Here is a 20,597-nt window from a genome sequence, read left to right as displayed (position 1 = left end):
GTCAATTTTGTCATTTTTATTTGTATTGCCTGATATCAAAACAGAGCTCCATGTCACAATAAATTACACTATTCTCTCGTTCAAGGTGAGGAAACTTTATGCAAGGAGTTTGGCAAGAGAGTGGCTGCTGGTGCAGTGGAAATGACTAAGCCAAGGCCATTGAAGTAAAGTATGGTAAGTGAACAGTTCATAGTTGTATATATAATTAAATGAGAGGGGATTATTTACTTTAAGTGTGCATTATGTAACTTTTCAGATGGAGGATCTGCCACCTGATTGTCTGTATAGAGATGTTATTGTTTTGTCTGGAATGCTCCATAGTATGGAAAAGCTTGGACAAACAGGGATGGGACACTATCAGATCACATTATAGGTCAGATCTGCGGAGAGACAACCCTAGTCACAGCACGCATGTTCCCTTCCCATTTTTTCCCCTGGTGACTCATCTTCATGTTTTTGTGAGTCTGAAATGTTGAAATTGAATTGATTTCCTCAACTGTAAATACATTTAATTCACATTCCCAGTGAAGGTTGCAGAGGCTGAATCCGGCAGGGAGACACAGTGTAACTGCAGCCTTGAGGAGAAACCTTCTGAGGTGGAGGACCTTGGATCTTTCAGACAGCAGCTCTTTAAACGTGCACTGAGCATTTAAGTAGAGAACAAGTGAAAGTGCATGCACAAGGCCATAGCTTTGACCTTTTTCCCTTCCTGCACCTAGTTATCGTGCAGGAAGGGAAAATATTTTTTTGTTTTTGGAAAAGTAAAAAGCCTTGATTTGCTGTGCTGGGAATCCTAAAACCATCTTGTTCTGAGGTATTATCACACTGTGCAATGTGCATTGGAAATTGCATAGTGTTGTTGTTTCTTTAGGCAACACACTTTACCCACATTGCCTAATATGAATGTAGTGTCTGTGTGTGTGATTGGTGATGGTTGGAAAAGCTTATGGCATAGATTAGCACCCTTGCTCACAGACTAACCCAGGGAAGCTGTGGTTACTGGCTACAATAGTAACTTACATCACCAGGTGTGGAGTAAATTAATAATAGAATGAAAAACACGTATATGAGTGTCTAAAAAAGCACTAAAATGTATTAGTATTATTAGTATTATCATCAAAGTAACAGAAACAAATCCTGGAACAAACAGCCACCACTGTGAGTTAAAGGTGGGGGGAAAGAGATGATTCATAAATGAGACATTGTCTTTAGGACAACATGAATGACAGGCAGCACTGAGTAATCCTGTAGGTGTGAGGACAAACTGTCAGTCTGTTAAAAAAAAAGTGGCCCGCAGTCCTATCTGAAAACATGTCAATATGTGTCAGCTTCAAAGACCAGTGGCATCCGTCATCACAGATACAAGTGGAAATCAAGCACCCTGTAAATGTAGTTTAATCCTCTTTACATTGGAAACAGTTATGAATGAGCTTCCATTAGGCCCAGTGTTTGTGTTACACAGATAGATATTAACAACTAAAAGTCATCTAAAAACAATATAAATAAGACATATCATTTCAGTGTCTGGCTAAGGCTTGTGCTTTTAGCCTATTGTTCTTGAAGAGAAGGCTTCACTGAATCATCTTTCTCTCAAAAGCAACAATGTTATTTGGTTTTTAAAGCAACTCTGGATTTCACATTGAATTAAGCTGTGTCTGTTCTGCACTCTGTTTGTTGTGAGCTGGAATGGCCCAGAGCAAACCATCTATTGTGAATCCAAGACACACTGTCTGAGGCTACTCAGTTCCATTCTGCCACCAGTCTCTTTCCAACCATGAACCAAATGTTAAATATTATCTTTATCTCTATTTTTGGTATCTATGGACATGCGTGGAACCTGTTAAAAAGAAGAAGCTTTATTCCCAAAGAAAGACATGTATGAAGAGTACAATGTCTGTCTTTTAAAGCGGGGTTAATGTATCAGTTTTGCTCAAAAAATGAATTAGCTAATTAACCAACTCGCTATCTAATAGACCAACTAAGTAATCAAAAAACGATAAGCGCGTAAACTGACCCCAAACAAATTGTCAAGTGACGCCATCTAGTGTTCAGAAATTGAAGTGAGGTTATATCAAAGCTGCGTTTAAAATAAAATAAAATTGCAATTATATATATATATATATATATATATATATATATATATATATATATATATATATATATATATATATATATATATATATATATATATATATATATATATATATATATATTTTTTTTTTTTTTTTTTTTTTTTTTTTTATATATATATATTTTTTTTTAAATCATGTATCTTCATCCACGGTAGATTAGTCGGTTTGTATGTTTAATAGTTTTCTTAGTTAGTTGCTTAACTCGCTACTTAAATATTGTAAACATTAAAAATAAAATATTGCTTTATCTGACATTGTTACTTTCCAAATGTTTAAATGTTATATTTATTTATTTTAGAGACGACGTGCTTCTTGCTTCTAATAGAAAAACAAGATTAATGAAAACGTACATAATCTTTGTTTCCAGTCGGTGTGTTTTTGTTGACGCACAAAGATTGACAGCTGATTTTACGAAAAGGTAATTTGAGACATTTGCCGAACTAAAAAAAACACCCACAGAAACACTGATTCAGTAGAATGACGATAACGTGTTTCTTCTAATGCCTTTGTTTAATGTGAAATTTGTTTATTCTTGTGCTCCAGTTCCTCTTTTTCTTTCCTCTTTTCCCAGCTAGCGCTACTAGCTTCTTATTTCCTGATTTCGACTCTATCATGCATTTTCATAATTTTTCTTTTCCTGCTAATTACGTCTTAAGTTCATAGAAGAATTTACAAAAAAAGTAAATATAAAAATATGTTTTTAAGTATTCGGTTGAAATTGAAACTGGTGTTTATAGATTAGGACATGGAGTTTGCAGAGCTAATAAAAACGCCCAGGGTGGACGGGGTTGTCCTGCACCGGCCTTTCCTGCCCACAGTGGAGGGAACCCTGTGTCTGACCGGACACCACCTGATTCTGTCTTCCAGACAAGACAACACGGAGGAACTGTGGCTGCTCCATTCAAACATCGATGCCATAGAGAAAAGGTGATGCGAGTCATTGACACTGTGGCAGATTGTAACATCGGCTGTATTACAAATAAAATGGTCAATCTTTCAGATTTGTGGGTTCACTTGGAAGCATTATTGTCAAATGCAAAGACTTGAGGATTATAAAACTGGACATTCCCGGAATGGATGAGTGTTTAAACATTGCCAGTTCAATTGAGGTAAAAGAAAAAAATATTGCACTATAGGATCAGGCTCTTGATTACCTGTCAGTAATCTTTGTTTTCCAGGCCTTGTCCACCCTGGATTCTGTGTCTTTGATGTACCCTTTCTTTTATCGGCCCATGTTTGAAGTAATTGAGGATGGCTGGAACACTTTTCGTCCTGCAGATGCTTTCAAAGACCTGGAGTCTATGGTACATTGGTATCTTAAATTTAAACATAAAATTTCTTTCACACATCAATCGACCCTCATCTTTTACCCTAACTATGACCCTGTCTTTTATTAGACCGATGAGTGGAGACTAAGTGATGTCAACAAAGACTTTAGCATCTGTCTGTCATACGCACCACTAGTGGCTGTTCCTAAAGATATTGATGATGAAACATTAAGGAAAGTTGCAACTTTCCGTCATGGTGGCCGCTTCCCAGTGCTTAGCTACTACCACAAAAAGAATGGCATGGTAAAACAATGAGATACACAATATAAATGAAATATGTTTGTAATATTCTACTGTTATGTTTGGAGGTGATGATGCGAGCTGGACAGCCTCTAACAGGCACCAGTGGGCGACGGTGTAAAGAGGATGAGAAGCTGATCAATGCCACTCTGCGTCCTGGTAAACGTGGATATATCATTGACACACGTACCGTCAATGTGGCCCAGCAGGCAAAGGCTAAAGGAGGAGGATTTGAATCTGAGGCAAATTACCCACAGTGGAGGAGGATACACAAAGCTATTGAGAGGTAAATTAGTATTATGATGGTTTTGTACTCTTTGGTTATATAAGTTGAACTAATAATAAATTTACTTTTTATACCATTACTGAATTTCATTGCTTACTTCTCTGTCTTTGAAACTAGTTAGTGTAGTATACTTACAAGTAGGACTTATGAACAATGTGGGCTGAAATTGTTTTTGTTAAATCTGACCTACGTAGCATTGTGTTTCTCTTCCAGGTCAAATGTGCTGCAAGAGAGCCTGATTAAACTGGTTGAAGCCTGTAATGACCAGACCCACAGCATGGATCGATGGCTGAGCAAGCTGGAAGCGTCAAACTGGCAGACTCACGTCAAAGAGATCCTGACGACGGCTTGTCTGGCTGCCCAGTGCATTGATAGGTTGGTATTACAATAAGCACACAAAAACCAAACCCTGGCAAGGCAAGGTATAGCACAATTCTTATATATATATATATATATATATATATATATATATATATATATATATATATATATATATATATATATATACACACAATAATAACAATTATTAATAATAATAAATTAATTAAGTAATCAATAATAATAATAATTGACAACAAATACATAAAAAGATTAGGGTTAGCAAGGAATGGGCGCGTTGCTAGGGGGTACTGCCCCTTGAGTGCGGGCTCACCAAAACCTTGCCTCTTTTAATGCATTGTACAGGACACGCACGCACACACATTTTACATTTAAATCTAAATAACCAATACCACCATTAGGACCACAAAACTAACATAGAGCAATATTGACCAACCATTGAACACTGAGTATGACAGCAATAATAAAACCTGTTATCGTTATCTTTACTTTTATTATTATTATTAGTATTACTTTATCTCCACACACACACTCATACACTCACACACACACACACACACACACACACACATATTTACAAAGAAAGCCAAGACGGAATAATGCAGGTACCGTACTGTAACGTAAAAAATACACAGATTACATGTGTTAGTTATTGTGTCCATTACATTACATGTACCATAGATATATTAAACATATGACTTCATTCAACTAAAACTATCATGTCTTTTAGGTTGAATAATTGCACCACTTTAGGAAGTTATTAGTTTGCTTATACTGACTGAGAACATGCTGACCATTGTGCCACGTTTTGGTCATTTATGTAGGCCTAAAGATTACAGCAATTATAGCCATGACCCAGGTCCAAATACCTGCATTATTAAAAAGTCAAATTCTACTAGATTGAATGATAGAATGATGATTTGTTTATTAGTTTAAACTACATGTAAAAATGTGGCAATATCACGTGAACCCAACCTATCATGTATGCCGCAGAGAAGGAGCATCAGTTCTTGTTCACGGCACAGAGGGGACAGACTCAACCCTGCAGGTTACCTCTTTGGCCCAGATCATTCTTGATCCAGCTTCTAGAACCATCCGAGGATTTCAGAATCTGGTGGAGAGAGAGTGGCTCCAGGTAAGCTCTGAGGCTTTGCCAAAACTAAATGTATTTTTGATTAAGCAACTAGAGCACAGATTTTCATAATGGCCATGTAGCTTGCACATTTGAATTTGAATTATTATCTAGTGCTGAAATAAAGAAAGAATGACGGGTACTTACACTCACCTAAAGGATTATTAGGAACACCTGTTCAATTTTTCCTTAATGCAATTATCTAATCAACCAATCACATTGCAGTTGCTTCAATGCATTTAGGGGTGTGGTCCTGGTCAAGACAATCTCCTGAACTCCAAACTGAATGTCAGAATGGGAAAGAAAGGTGATTAAAGCAATTTTGAGCGTGGCATGGTTGTTGGTGCCAAACGGGCCGGTCTGAGTATTTCACAATCTGCTCAGTTACTGGGATTTTCACGCACAACCATTTCTAGGGTTTACAAAGAATGGTGTGAAAAGGGAAAAACATCCAGTATGCGGCAGTCCTGTGGGCGAAAATGCCTTGTTGATGCTAGAGGTCAGAGGAGAATGGACCGAGTGATTCAAGCTGATAGAAGAGCAACGTTGACTGAAATAACCACTCGTTACAACCGAGGAATGCAGCAAAGCATTTGTGAAGCCACAACATGCACGACCTTGAGGCGGATGGGCTACAACAGCAGAAGACCCCACCAGGTACCACTCATCTCCAATACAAATAGGAAAAAGAGGCTACAATTTGCACGAGCTCACCAAAATTGGACAGTTGAAGACTGGAAAAATGTTGCCTGGTGTGATGAGTCTCGATTTCTGTTGAGACATTCAAATGGTAGAGTCAGAATTTGGCGTAAACAGAATGAGAACATGGATCCATCATGCCTTGTTACCACTGTGCAGGCTGGTGGTAGTGGTGTAATGGTGTGGGGGATGTTTTCTTGGCACACTTTGGGTCCCTTAGTGCCAATTGGGCATCGTTTAAACGCCATGGGCTACCTGAACATTGTTTCTGACCATGTCCATCCCTTCATGACCACCATGTACCCATCCTCTGATGGCTACTTCCAGCAGGATAATGCACCATGTCATAAAGCTTGAATCATTTCAAATTGGTTTCTTGAACATGACAATGAGTTCACTGTACTACAATGGCCCCCCACAGTCACCAGATCTCAACCCGATAGAGCATCTTTGGGATGTTGTTGAACAGGAGCTTTGTGCCCTGGATGTGCATCCCACAAATCTCCATCAACTACAAGATGCTCCTATCAATATGGGCCAACATTTCTAAAGAATGCTTTCAGCACCTGGTTGAATCAATGTCACATAGAATTAAGGCAGTTCTGAAGGCGAAAGGGGGTCAAACACCGTATTAGTATGGTGTTCCTAATAATCCTTCAGGTGAGTGTAAATCTATGCTGTATTGTTGTTTCCTATTATTGCATGAAATATACAACCTTGCACAGCAAGATGGATTCTCATGATATTTGTGAGTTCAGAAACTCATGAGAATCCATCTTGGCGTGCCCCTGCAATATAATAATAATAATAATAATAATGGCTTACACTTGTAATGTGCTTTACAGGCTTGTCAAAGCCTCTCAAAGCGCTACACTATAGTCATTATTCATTCATTTCCACACTTGGTGATGGTAAGCTACGACTGTAGCCACAGCTGCCCTGGGGCAGACTGACGGAAGCGAGGCTGCCAATCTGCACCATCGGCCCCTCCAACCACCACCTATCATTCGCGCACACACCACTTTACTAGGCAATGTGGGTGAAGTGTCTTGCCTAAGGACACAACGACAGAACTCGATCCTCCGACCTTCGGGTTGGGGGACCAACACTCTAACCACTGAGCCACTGTCGCGATAGGGCCAAATAACAAAGCACTGTTGAGGTTTGTGTCCAAGGCAAAAGCGAACCACATAAGTGAACGAAAACAAACATGGCAACGCCGACAGACTTTATACAACACTGTCCCATTCTTAATAATACCATTTTAGAAAATACCCAATTGATATCTGCAATGGGGAGCAGGTTCTAGCTGAATATATATGAAAGAGACAACTCAACAGACAGAAATTATCACTTGTTACATTTTATGGTCTACAGAAGAGAACAGGTACAAGTTGTGCTTAAGAAATGAAAAATTATCCACAATTGTACTAGATGTTGTATTTGTTTGATTACACAGGCCGGTCACCCATTCCAAGTGCGGTGCTCTCAGTCGGCCTACTCCAACACTAAGTCGCGTCAGGAGGCCCCAGTGTTCCTGCTCTTCTTGGACTGTGTCTGGCAGATCCTTCGACAGTTTCCATGCTCCTTTGAATTTAATGAGAGTTTCTTGGTGCTGCTGTTTGAACATGCCTATGCCTCTCAGTTTGGGACCTTTCTTGGCAACTGCGCAGCTGATAGGTACCTGAACATGACCAAAATGTTAAATTCTCAGTAAAACAACAGTTAACACCTGTTCAATCTGTTTTAAAGGGTAAAGCTGGGTCTGCTGGAGAAGACAGTGTCCCTCTGGTCCTGGGTGAACCGACAGCAAGAGCTCGAGCGACTGACTAACCCACTGTATGAGGCCAACAGTTTAGTGATTTGGCCCTCGGTTGCTCCCCAGAGTCTGCTCCTATGGGAAGGTAAGTTCAACCTGAAATCACTGTACTGTGAAATTACATTAGAGCTAGAGTAGTATGGGCTTATAGGTTTATATGTTCTCTATTTGTTAACTTAGTGACATTTCCATTACTTTGTGTAATATTGATTTAGTTCTTCCTCTTCTGGGATTTTTGTAATAATCCATTAGATCAGATGTTTTATTGTGCTTTCTATGCAGATTTTACATTGTTAATATTTTATTTGAAAGCACATTAGTGATGCAAATGGCTCTATAAATAAACACTTACAAACTCATAACATTATTGGTAAAACATTGCAGAAATTAACCAATAGGGAGCACTGTTGTTCACAATAGCATTCTTTTGGTGCTGCTGAACCCAAATGACATACTAAATTTGTACCAGTGAAGTCTGTTTTTATTTCCTTCCTACATATGGAAAGTGTATTTATTATTATTGTTATTTAATTTTATATAATCCAATCCAATCATGTTTACTTTTAATTAATATAATATAACTTCATTCCATAATTACAGTAAAACGTAAATAGTATAGTAGTGCAGTTTGAACAACCAGCAAATTTAAATGATATCTCTATAGGATGCATACCCGGCCCCTGGCGTCTACTGCAGTAAGTTTACGTAGATCGGTGTTTGCGAACTTACTTTTATGTCTGCATTTCTTTCATTGTTGCTGGGGAGACTGTTTCTAGTGTTTCAAGGGAGGAAAATATTGAGAATGAAAACCTTTTTTCATATAATTGAGCTTAGGGATTGAGAGTGTATCCAATGCACATTCGGTGATGACAAAAGAAGTCTGGGGTTTGTACACTGTCCTATTTCTCTCCTCTTTGTGTCTGTGGGAGCGCAACCTAATCTTCATCTCCTAGTGTGAAAGCTCTCCCACTGTGGTGCCCTTTATGATGTAACAAAAATCAGGGCAGGCCACTCCTTCAATAAATAAGCTCAAATTCAGCTTGAAGAAGTTAACACTCTTGAAAACTGCAAGTCATGGATTACATTTAATTGAATTGTGTCATATTAAACAATGCCCTATAGCTGTATGCTAGCCTTATGAATGCCTCATTCTGTTGAATAGGTATAGTGAGTGTGTACAGTACATGAAAGACAAACACAGTCAGGTATAAAACATACATTTTCACATGGAATAAAAAAAAAGTCCAAATATGTCACTAATTAAACTTTTTTATTGATTTATATATAAACTACTTAAAGGATACATCAGATAACTTTTACACGGATCTCACAGATTTCACAGTCTTGTGCATATTTTTAGAAATACTTTTGATATCTTATTCCTATTTTATTTAGGCATTTTTATAGATTTTTGTCCAGTAATATATAGTTTCAAATTTGAAATAAATCCATCTTTTTAAAATATTTTGCATGTCATTTCTGAACAACTTGTTTACAAAGTAAATTTCAGTTTTAGGAATTTATGTATTGCTGGGAAATCAGTGTTTTCATATGAACTGCCTCCAACCATCTAATTAGTGGTAGAATTCCTTTCCGTAACATATTCTTCTTCTTGTTAATCTGTGGTGTTAATGCTGACGTGTGGTGTTTTTGTAGGAGTGTTTCTTCGCTGGAACCGCTCCTCCAAGTGCCTGGATGAGGCATATGAAGAAATGGTTCATATCATAGAGTACAACAAGGAGCTGCAGAGCAAAGTGAACACCCTCCGCAGGCAGCTGGCTCAACTTGAAACTGAGGATCCACTGCTGCAGTCACCATAAACGGGTAACATGGCAAAATGTATGCCCCAAGAGGAAAGTGTTGGGTTGAACCACCAAATATAAAATGGGATGCATACATTTTCCTTTAAAGAAGACATATTATGCTTTTGTCTGCAATATAATTATAATCTATAACACCATGGATTATCGTTAGTTTATAAAATATAAACTAATGACATTTTAGCAATATTGATCTAAAACAACTTAAAATAAATCTTTGAGTGGGAAAATGAAAAGTATTTCAAACATTGTCAAATGCTCTTAAAAATCTACTTTGCCTAATATGTCTTCCTTAAGAATTTGTGGGTTTGTCTACTTTATCTGTACACCATATTGCACTTTGATTTTGTTTAAGCAGCTACACATGCGTTCCACTCCCTCTGCCAAATGCTGTGTCTCCGTGGAAACATAATATAGGGTCTATAAGGCCAGTCACGATGCAATGATATGTGTAGGCAGAGTCACCACCTACTGGTATTTGCTTATATAAAAAATATGTATCAATGTGTATCACTTACTTTATATATTTCTGTTACTGTTAAAAATGCTAAAATATCAGTATAATTGCGCATACGGGGAGGGTTTGTGTGATATATTCAGCAAAAAAGGTACATTGCACATATATTTGCAGAGGGTGCTAATATTATCAAAGGGTGAAGGTTGTTTGTCCTCAAGTCTCAATAAGTTCTAAACTGAAAAAGGATAAACAATTATGTTTGAAAAAAATTTCCCAGAAGTAATACAGTACAAGTAATTCAACAGCACCGCCCTACAGATGATTATTAAAAAAAACATTTAACACACCCATTTTGGTATATGCATATGGGAGTACTGGTACTATTCATTGTTGAGCACTTTATTGCACAAACATGTAAGTAACAGTGATTGTGGTCCACGGTTCACTTGTTTGTAAGTGTCAGCTAGTTTAACCTCATTCGCCCAAAGTTCCTGAGTTTTCTCAATGGAAACAGTCACACTAATCTCTAATTGAACTGTCACTATTACACTAACAGCTTTACAAATAAGTTTACATTTACTTTGTAAGAGCTCTGTAAACATCACTGGAAATACTGCTGTGTTTTCATAGTCTGACTCAGAACATCTCCTTTACTTTAGAGCAATGAGCTTGTAGGTGTCTCTTTGAATTTGCCTCTTTGCTTTTGCCTTAAAATAAGTGAATATGATTAACATCAATAAATATTGATGTTGTAATTGTTTTGCAAATACAATGCACATTAAACATATTCTTATGCAACCAACCGCAACAGTTTTATTTTCTTCTGCTGGATTTCTCATGCAACACTTTCTCCTAAAACTGGTCAAACTTGTTGAGCAGTCTGCATTTCTTACATTTTTCATGGACATCTATCAGTATGTATATGTCACAGTTTATGAAGGGGCTGCTGCTTCTTTTCTTCCACCGGTACACAGTGCTGACTTTCCCCATACCTTGACCCCATATGGTATGCTATAGCCATGGTAAGCAACACCTCGGCATGTGAGACGAATATGATTCAGTGTCATAGCGCAAGAACTGATGAAGTCGGAGTGAAATAAATAGCCGGTATCAGGTGCAGCATTGGTGCAGCATGTGATTGCAGTAGTGTTTACAAAGCCAGAGTTTAGTCATCACCCCTTCTTCCCATCAACGAGATGACACAATACACAGAGGCTGGAGAAGTTAGTGAGAAGCTTAGCAAATAGAAAAAATTCCATTGAAATTTCCTGTAATTTTAGTTGCGTAAAATGCAACAAACTCGAGACTGTTTCCTTTTTGTATCTGTATTACCTCTCTGTTAGTATGATATGGTCTTATTACTCTTGTTTGATCTTGATATAAGCATGTTGATTTTATTTATCATTTGTACGTATGCCAGTTTACTCATTACCTTGTTTTGAAACCCTTTCAAGGTGATGACATCAGAAGGGGTGTGTGCGCGATTCTACCACTCACAACCCACAGCCAGCCTTAGACCAATCTCTCATATCACTGTTGTCACATTTGGGCCCTGTTTTGACCCCTGTTTTGGCCCCACTCTATCTACAGCAAACACTGTATTTCAAAGTCAAACAGCTCACATCCTACCTCTGCTTAAGTAAACACAAGTAGCATATGGCACGGTGAGGAAACTGAATACCTGAAAGCTCACACCTCTGCTCAACATACTGGGGTCTTCAGCTGAAAAAGCTCATTGACTATGACCCCTATGGCACGTGAGTCCATCTATTTCAGCAGGTCAGCCTCAGTGTGTACCAAGGACTTTAACTAGGTCAACTGTGACGTGATAGTGTAATGCAATTCTCAAAATGTTAAATGAATTTTCAACTTAATAATGTGTTTATATCTAATTGCACAAGATGCCAAAGATGTTAATAGGACTATTAAGTTTCTTGAATTTCTAATAAGAAGACAATGTTTTCAGTCACCACTTATATGATGATGTTATTCTAAACATTAAAAATAGCTGAAACTCAGCAGATTTTTTGAGCGCAGACAGCGCATGGAGAAAGCCAGGGGAGCTACAAAGAGCAGTCTGTCTGCGCATGTGGAGACGTCACTCGCGGGCGTGGCCAATAAGGGGGGACCGCACCTTCGAGCTGCCACCAATAGCGTGAAGACGCCGGCTTCCTTCGGAAGCAGATGGCAGCCGATATATAGCCCTCAGACTCAGCTGACGCAATACTGGATGAAGATAACACAAGGAGTGAGCATCACTATACACGCGTTCAGCGGGGATTTATTTAACAGAGTTTTACACAAACCGGTAAGTACTGCGTCCTTACTTATTATAGGTCTCGTAATAATTACCATGTAGAGAGTCAAGATATTCATAACTTGAACAATAGCCCTAATTGGATATCAAGTAATTAACAGTTTTATTTAGTTCTTTGCCCACATGCACCTCTATATCTGGATGGCCACATGGTTACGGTTTGGATTTTTAAAGTGTAGTCTACTAAATGCCATATTTTGATTTTGTTTAAAATTTGTGGATAAGTTAGCTTTTGTACTACAGTATTAATAGAATTCTGACTACCATACCATATTTGTTAATCCATGAATAAGTGTTATTCTCTTTTATCACTAATATGTATAATATAATTTAATATGTATTATTTATTTATTTTATTCTTTCAATATTGAAGACATTAGGCCTATAATCTACACGTTTAACACCGACATGATTGCGTTACGTGAAAATCACTTGTTGAGGAAGGTGCAAGCATCTTTACAACTAACAGGTGACGCACAGGACACTATACTGGGAGCCCCTCTTATATAACTGACTCAAACCTCGTGCGTAAAACACCTTGGCACAACTGGGCGCGTTAACATGGAAAGACATAAAAACTGAACTGGAAAATTTGACTAAAATACTTGAAGTGGCCCTTGGCTTTCTATATTGCTCCGTGTAGACTATTAGTTGTAAACGTGTCGCTGTGGCTGTCAGTCATCCTGATCTTGGCAGTGTTGTCGTTTGCACTGTGTGACATACGCCCTCGGGTCCTGATTGGCCTCTTCGTAAAGGCAGGGCAGTATAAATACTCTCAAGTTACTCTCCTTCTTCCTTTTTTGGGAGCTCTGCAGTCTCGGTAAGTAGCTCACGAGCACTATTGAATATGATCCAATGCAAAAGGATAGGCGTGAGAAGAGAGATGGAAAAAACAAAACTTGGTTTACTTTTAATCCTATTTTACGACAATTAGTCTATTTTAGTTTATGAAGTGTCACATGTGATCATGTGATGTTGATGTGTAAAGTCTAATTTGGGATACTGTCCAGCCTCTTTGTGCGTCTGTGCGCGTCTACTGGCTGTTGCCATGTCGCCCCAGCGTCTCTGACCCTGAGCGCCCCAAGTTTATTTTCTTTCTACTTGCTTTATACTGAATCTTAATAGACTCTTCATAGATATATATCAATATTAAATGTTACTTGAGTGTGAACTGAACTGTTACTGAAAATACCCTGTTTATAGATACCAGTATGCCTGTGATCAGAAGCCTCAGCAGAGTGGCCAAGCAGGCCCTGCTCAGCTCCCCGACCTGTGGCTGTCAGCCTCTGGCCATTGCAGTTCGAAACATCAGCTTCTCTCCTCGCCAAGTGACTTCTGATGCCAGCTTTCACTCCGTGTCATTCTCAGAGACTGACCATCCAAAGGTGCTCATTACAGGTATGATGAAGGCATAAGAAATGTTATGAGCTGGTACAAAATGTCCCCTATTCAGATCTAGCTTATTAATCAACTGGGAACCCAAAGCCAAATGCCCACTCTCCCCCTCTTGAGTCTCCATAGAAACCAGTGTAGGAGATAATTATTTGGTTCTTTGTGTGTCGCAGGTGGCCTGGGACAACTTGGGGTTGGACTGGCCAAACTCCTAAGGTAAAAGAATCCTATGGTCATAAATAATCTATAATCAAAAACTCTTGTTTCCTGGTTTTGACACTGACATTTTCATTTTCAGAAAAAGATATGGGAAGAATAATGTAATTCTGTCAGACATCAGGAAACCCCCAAGCAACGTCTTTCACAGTGGTGAGTCCTGAATCTGAATATATACTATTGATACTGCATTCGGTTAGAAGCATGAATACATTTTTACATATCACAACATAATCCTCATTATTTGGTAAGAATGAGGATGAGCCATTTGTGATTGTGAAGACGTAATAAATACTTTAATCTAAATGTCATAAAAATTATTACACAGTGCTGCCATTGACTTCGGTTTTTCTTTCCTCAGGGCCTTTTATCTATTCTGATATTCTGGACTACAAAAACCTGCGCGAAATAGTGGTGAACAACCGCATCACATGGCTGGTTCACTACAGCGCTCTGCTCAGTGCTGTGGGTGAGGCCAATGTGGCGCTGGCTCGCTCTGTCAACATTACTGGTAAGTAAAAACACACACACACACACACACACGTATATATATATATATATATATATATATATATATATATATATATATATATATATATATATATATATATATATATATATATATATATATATATATATATTAGTAGTGCATAGAGATAATAGTGTTTGTTTTTTAGCACCACATAACATTTGTTTTGTTTGTTTTTAAGGACTGCATAACATTTTGGATATTGCTGCTGAGCATGGCCTGCGCCTCTTCGTGCCCAGCACCATTGGAGCATTTGGACCCACCTCTCCCCGTAACCCCACACCTGACCTGTGTGTACAGAGACCACGCACCATCTATGGAGTCTCCAAAGTGCATGCTGAGCTCATGGGAGAGGTACGCTAGTCTAGTCTAGTCTTACTTAACGTAACTTAGTAAAATATATATATATATATATACAGTACTACCACCATCGCTATGGCCTGGACTTCCGCTGCCTGCGTTACCCAGGGATCATCTCTGCTGACTCCATGCCAGGCGGAGGCACAACAGGTGTGAAAAATAAAATCTTGCACTTGTGCAGCAGGTTAGATTTTATTGGATGTCTATTTCTGTATTGCTGCATCGTTATGTCACAAGTTCCTGCTATATTAAGTAACTTAATACACATTCTATTAGTTCTTTCTAATTCTTACCCTTACGCACCTCTTTATTTCTTGCTTTGGTTCAGATTATGCTGTGCAGATTTTCCACGATGCAATCAAATCCGGTAAATTTGAATGCAACCTGAGACCAGACACACGGCTGCCTATGATGTACATTGACGACTGCCTACGTGCCACACTGGAGGTAATGGAGGCTCCAGCTGACACTCTGAGTATGAGGACATATAACATCAATGCCATGAGCTTCACTCCTGAGGAACTGGCCCAGGAGCTGCAGAAACAGATGCCTGAACTAGAGGTTACATATGACGTGGACCCTGTCCGGCAAGCTATTGGTGAGTGCTCTTTGTCTGTTGCACATTATGATCATGACAATGATGCTAATAGATGGTGGTCACTAAAAATGGGTTTATTTCATAATTGTAACTTTCAATATCGTAACATAATGCATTTAGAAGATTTTTTTCTGGTTTCTAACTTGTATCTAAAAAGGCATGACTTTTTAATGTCATGCCCTTTTATTATCCTTATTATCCTAATTTTATGTTATTACTATTTTATTACAAACATTAGTGAGCAATGAGGTAATATTTAAACATCATATGATACATTTAAAATATATTTTTGCATGGCTGTAATAACATCCCGAAACTTAAGTCTTGTTTTTTTGTGTCCTCTCAGCTGACAGTTGGCCAATGAACTTTGATGACTCCAATGCACGAAATGACTGGGGCTGGAAACACGACTACGACCTCCCGGAGCTGGTGCAGACCATGCTCAACTTCTTTGCAACAGAAAGACGCATGGCTCAGATCAACTGAGTTCAAACTGCTCCTTCTGAGAGTTGTACATATGTAAAGACTGACCAAAGAGAATAGATAAAATGGCCTGTACATAGTGGTTCACCTACATCTCTGTGCAAACCAGTAATGGCTTTTGCCTGCTGTGTCATCAGAATGTAATGGTCAAAACGGGGTAGAAACTTGACTCCTCTCAATTTAGCAGTGTTTTTTGCACTCTTAACCCCGTGTCTTTCTTAAGAGTTGGGTGAATCAAACGGCGTTTCTCAATTGCCAGGATCTTTGACGATTTCATTTCACTTTATTTAAGCAGTAAAATGAATTTTAATAAAATGAAAGTCTGAAAGTCACCACACAATTAAAAAAAAACTAAATATTTTGCTATTTTAGCCACAACATTGCAGACAGAACTATTATCAGATTGAATGAATTCAAACCAGGACAAATGCAGCAAATTGAGGGAAATATTTTTCAGAAGGGGATTAGAGATAAAACGATCATCTGAAGATGTTTTAATCTGTGCATCTATTTACTTAATTATCAGCCTAAGTAACTTGATAATAGATACTTGGCCTTCATTGTTCACCTGACTGTTGACACATAAAGACACATCTGAGTACTTCTCATTTGTAGAAACATTCATTTCCACCGCAATTTATCTGGTCATGTGACAGAGTGTAGTCGTTCTCTCCTTAGCCTGTTCCACATGAGCTGCAGGCGGTGAGTAGGACACTTGGTGCTAGGGTTAGGTGGTCTTTGCAGAAAGGATCCTGGGAATTGAGAAACACCCAAAGTCTGTTACCAGTCTTATGTGGTGTCAATGTGACCTACAATGCTGAGATTTTGTTATGGGAACTGTTAAAAGAAGAAGGTTACTGGGGAAATCTAAAACAATCATAATGAGTATTGTCATTCATTCCTAAACGTCTTGAATGGAGTAGTAAAACTGATATGCAAAATGTCACCTTTGATGCACTTTAAATCATTTTGCAGCATCATGATTCAGGCAAAAAATCTGCTGCTTGGGCAGTTTCTGACATAGTGCATCTGTGTATATGAGAAGTGCAGAGCAAAAAATTCTTCTCTTTATTCCATGATTTTATTTATTCTGTCTGTCTGATATGTGTGGGGACAATTTCTTAGTTGTAATGTCCCTGTCTGTTTTTGTTATTTGAAGGTTTTCATGTGAACTTATTTGAAAGCAAAATGAGAATGTGATCTTACCTGTGATCTTAACTGTCATCTCGCTCTACAATCAGCAACTCCTCTGTGTTAACATAATGTATTTAAGGTTTGGCAGGTTTGGAATCTCAAGCTTTGACAATAAAACCTTTTTGAACTATTTATGCCTTAAGTTTTAACACTTTTACAACTTCTATAACTGCTCTTGCAGCTGACTCACTGAATAACTGATCGGGTCCGTGCCTGGGGGATTACCGTAGTTGCATATAAGTAAACACTTTTGCACACTGCACACAGTTAAATGCAATAATAATCTGGATAAAAACACAAGGACACAAAAAACAAACATATAACATGATTAATATAGTAATATTTGAGGCTAATGGTATTCACAGTATTAGGAGTAGCATCAACAGTTTTGGAGTATTCATTGTGATAGTGGTAATAGTTTGAAAATATAATGATGTTAGTCTTGCATTGAATTTATATATATTTTTCCTATCCAAATGACACTTGTTCTAACTAAACAATACATTTTTCACAATTCCAACCTATGAAATACCTTCTCACAATGCTGGGCAGTTAAGACCTGTTAGAAAGTCTGGCATTTCACACTTCCAAACTAAAAGTGACACACTGCAGTAAACTGGAAAGTTGGAGAGTGCAAACGTAAACACACCGGTTCAACAGGGACAGGCAACCTCTCGCTCTTAAGTTTTCTGAATATTTTCAGGTTAAGACCTGGTCCAAAAAACAAAAGAAAAATAAGATCTGTCAAATGGACAAAAGTAGGTGAAGACGTTTCGCTGCACATGAAAGCCGATTTCTCAGTTCAGTGTTTCATCCAGTTTACAGAATTTATTTTTCTTTTGCTATGGATCAGACCTGGACGACTAAAGGATTACACAGATATTGTCCAAATAACCTAAAATGTCATGAGATGAAATGGGGATGACTGAGCTCAGCAAATCAATATAAACAAACTGACACAGCCCAATTTGAATGAGCAGTGGGACTGTAGATTCACACACGTCAGCAGTGTCCTTCACATCACGGCTGGAAGCCTTTGTTCAATTTATATTGTCTGTTCAGTGACCCTTCTCCTCATTTGCCTTTTACAGCTAAGGTATGTGGTAATGAATCTTGTCATTCAAATGTGAGCATAAATGTGGAATCCAAAAGAGAGTAAGAAGTAGTACACATGCCTGTTAATCAATACTCTTTTAACCAATATGTGATGGGGAAATTGCACAACTGGACACAACAAGGAAACCTCCAGCTGGGTCCTTGTTGACATTTTTTTTTACAAATAGCTTTATGATCTACATCATGAGAATCAGAATCAAAATAACTTTTATTCATCCACAGGGGCAAATTATTTTCATTACAGACATGCAGTGGATCCGCTGAAGAATAGATTTATCAAAAATAAAGTTAAGAAAATATATCAGTAATGTAATGAAAATAAGTACAATAAGCCTTTACCGAAGAAAATCAAATGGGCTTACATTCTTAAATTATAAAAGTATAGTACCCTCATAACATATTTACATGTTTATAATTTTACAACAAAGTATGAAGAAAATATTGAAGGATTATACAGTGAGACTTTTACAGCACATAATTGAGCAGTTGGACAGAGTTATATCATAAGTATACTCCCCAATGGCCCAATGGAAGCAAGGGTGGACATGAAAACTACCAAAATGTGATGAGAATTGAGTTTCCAGGTCCCATACTGATGGTAAATAAACTTCTCCTGCCTCTTTTTACAACTCTCGGCCTACAGGATTTTTTTTCTCCAGCACTCTGCATGCCTTCAACTCTAATGATACTGTGTTACAAATGTGTAACAATTAAACTGCATGTGTGCTTTAAACAACAGATAAACCATGTAATTTTCTCTGGCTGGATTTTAGCTTTGAAATGTTTTGTCTAACCTCTACAACGTTCATTTATACTTTGTGTTATCTCTCACTGTAATTGTGTAAATATTTGTGTTATAGTTTAACATGAATTTTCTGACTATATCAATTGGCCTTATCTAAGAGGGTATTGTGATGTGAAGTGGACATTTTGTGTTTGTCTTTGTGTGTTTAAAATATAGTTTTTCCAGGAAGAAGCACAAAGCCAGGGGTGTGTACTTTTGTGTACAACATCTATTCGGGCTGTAAGAGATCCCCGTTTCAGAGTTTACAATGTTGGTGAAATGGACGCAATGCCCCATCGGGTAACTCACTTTCTCGTGTGTTTTGCTGTCTGGGGCACTCCTCTTATGTAACCATCTCCTTGGGCACCCACCATCAGCCAATCAGCAGCAGGTTTAGACGCCAGGGCCCCCTCTTTGAGCGTCTGAGACTGGACATAGCGAACAAGTGTGACATATAGAGGCTGAATGGAGGAGGGTAGCAAGGGGAGTATTTTGGCTGCGCGCCAACCCGCCATAACACAGTTCTACAGCTGTTACATGAGACCTCAGCACAAGCCCCTCCTAATCTTTACAAAGGTCTCCAAAGCTGATTTGGACACCAGTCAAAACAGAACAGTGTGTGACTTTCCTTGAAGTAGTGAACTTTCTCAAAATGTAACAAACAAAAAATGGAGTACAAAGCCATACAGACCAGTGAAATCAAATCTGGGGAAAGCAGTTTACAGGAATAATTTACTGTTAAAAATGTATTTATATAATCTTAGAGTTTAAATAATTAACATAAAATGTACCTGTTTTTTTTTTTATATAATTCTATTTACCTAAGGCACAAGTAAGACTCAATTAATGTAAGTAAACCTAATAATATTTCTAGTCAAGGTTGTTAATGTGGCATACCATACCACACTGGTCATCAACACTTGCTAAAAATTAAATCTTAGTTTAACACCTTAAATCCATCTAAATCAAGATCCATGTGCTTGATCTATTTTGTCACAAAAATGGTCTTTTGTGCTCCACTGGTTTGTAAACATGACTAATACAGTAAAATAAGAAAATCAATACAGTATTTGACTCGTGTGACCTCAAATGTTTGCTATGCACATTCTGTTGCCTGTGAACAACACCATGTCTTGTCCCTTTTTCTTGTAACTTTGTTTAATAGTTTCAGGCCATGACAACATTCACTGTCACTGATCCCTGTACAGCGACTGTTACACAACCCTTTAATCCCACGATTAGGGCAGAAACCTGAGAAGCAGATCTGGGTTCAGATTAGTACTTGTTCCAATGCACTAGAGTCTTAACAAGAGGAAGCTGGGGTCTGATTCAAGAACAGTCACTGCTGAAGTAGCT

The 20,597-nt window shown here is 38.1% G+C and overlaps 2 protein-coding genes across 3 annotated transcripts; both read left to right on the top strand.

Annotated features, from left to right (window-relative positions):
- Positions 1 to 2,497: 2,497 nt before the first annotated feature.
- On the top strand, positions 2,498 to 11,054 carry mtmr9 (myotubularin related protein 9). The gene is made up of 11 exons (XM_055232293.1): positions 2,498 to 2,550; positions 2,870 to 3,059; positions 3,133 to 3,241; positions 3,311 to 3,436; positions 3,530 to 3,703; positions 3,769 to 3,986; positions 4,200 to 4,361; positions 5,319 to 5,460; positions 7,616 to 7,836; positions 7,909 to 8,060; positions 9,632 to 11,054. Exons 2-11 carry the CDS (start codon positions 2,878 to 2,880, stop codon positions 9,793 to 9,795), a joined length of 1,650 nt encoding a protein of 549 aa, XP_055088268.1. The 5' UTR covers positions 2,498 to 2,550; positions 2,870 to 2,877; the 3' UTR covers positions 9,796 to 11,054.
- An 844-nt stretch (positions 11,055 to 11,898) lies between these two features.
- On the top strand, positions 11,899 to 17,471 carry tdh (L-threonine dehydrogenase). 2 transcript variants are annotated; one of them, XM_033991069.2, is made up of 9 exons: positions 11,899 to 12,560; positions 13,773 to 13,967; positions 14,135 to 14,177; positions 14,260 to 14,330; positions 14,539 to 14,688; positions 14,888 to 15,060; positions 15,126 to 15,216; positions 15,395 to 15,664; positions 16,011 to 17,471. In XM_033991069.2, exons 2-9 carry the CDS (start codon positions 13,781 to 13,783, stop codon positions 16,148 to 16,150), a joined length of 1,125 nt encoding a protein of 374 aa, XP_033846960.1. In that variant the 5' UTR covers positions 11,899 to 12,560; positions 13,773 to 13,780; the 3' UTR covers positions 16,151 to 17,471. The 2 variants fall into 2 exon arrangements, with proteins under 2 accessions (XP_033846960.1, XP_033846959.1); XM_033991068.2 differs by lacking the exon at positions 11,899 to 12,560 and adding an exon at positions 13,321 to 13,389.
- The last annotated feature ends 3,126 nt before the right edge of the window (positions 17,472 to 20,597 follow it).

The sequence above is a fragment of the Periophthalmus magnuspinnatus genome, chromosome 24 (assembly GCF_009829125.3).
Source record: "Periophthalmus magnuspinnatus isolate fPerMag1 chromosome 24, fPerMag1.2.pri, whole genome shotgun sequence".
Classification (NCBI taxonomy): domain Eukaryota; kingdom Metazoa; phylum Chordata; class Actinopteri; order Gobiiformes; family Gobiidae; genus Periophthalmus; species Periophthalmus magnuspinnatus.
Note: the sequence above shows the minus strand (reverse complement) of the source record. Positions and strands in the feature narration are given on the sequence as shown.

Bases quoted from the DNA above. Each gene is read 5' to 3' on its own strand.
- mtmr9 (XM_055232293.1), top strand. From the start codon at position 2,878: ATGGAGTTTGCAGAGCTAATAAAAACGCCCAGGGTGGACGGGGTTGTC. The intron at 3,060-3,132 runs GTGATGCGAGTC...TCAATCTTTCAG, and splicing joins ATCGATGCCATAGAGAAAAG to ATTTGTGGGTTCACTTGGAA. The intron at 3,987-4,199 runs GTAAATTAGTAT...TTTCTCTTCCAG, and splicing joins ATACACAAAGCTATTGAGAG to GTCAAATGTGCTGCAAGAGA.
- tdh (XM_033991069.2), top strand. From the start codon at position 13,781: ATGCCTGTGATCAGAAGCCTCAGCAGAGTGGCCAAGCAGGCCCTGCTC. The intron at 13,968-14,134 runs GTATGATGAAGG...TGTGTGTCGCAG, and splicing joins TCCAAAGGTGCTCATTACAG to GTGGCCTGGGACAACTTGGG. The intron at 14,331-14,538 runs GTGAGTCCTGAA...TTCTTTCCTCAG, and splicing joins AAGCAACGTCTTTCACAGTG to GGCCTTTTATCTATTCTGAT.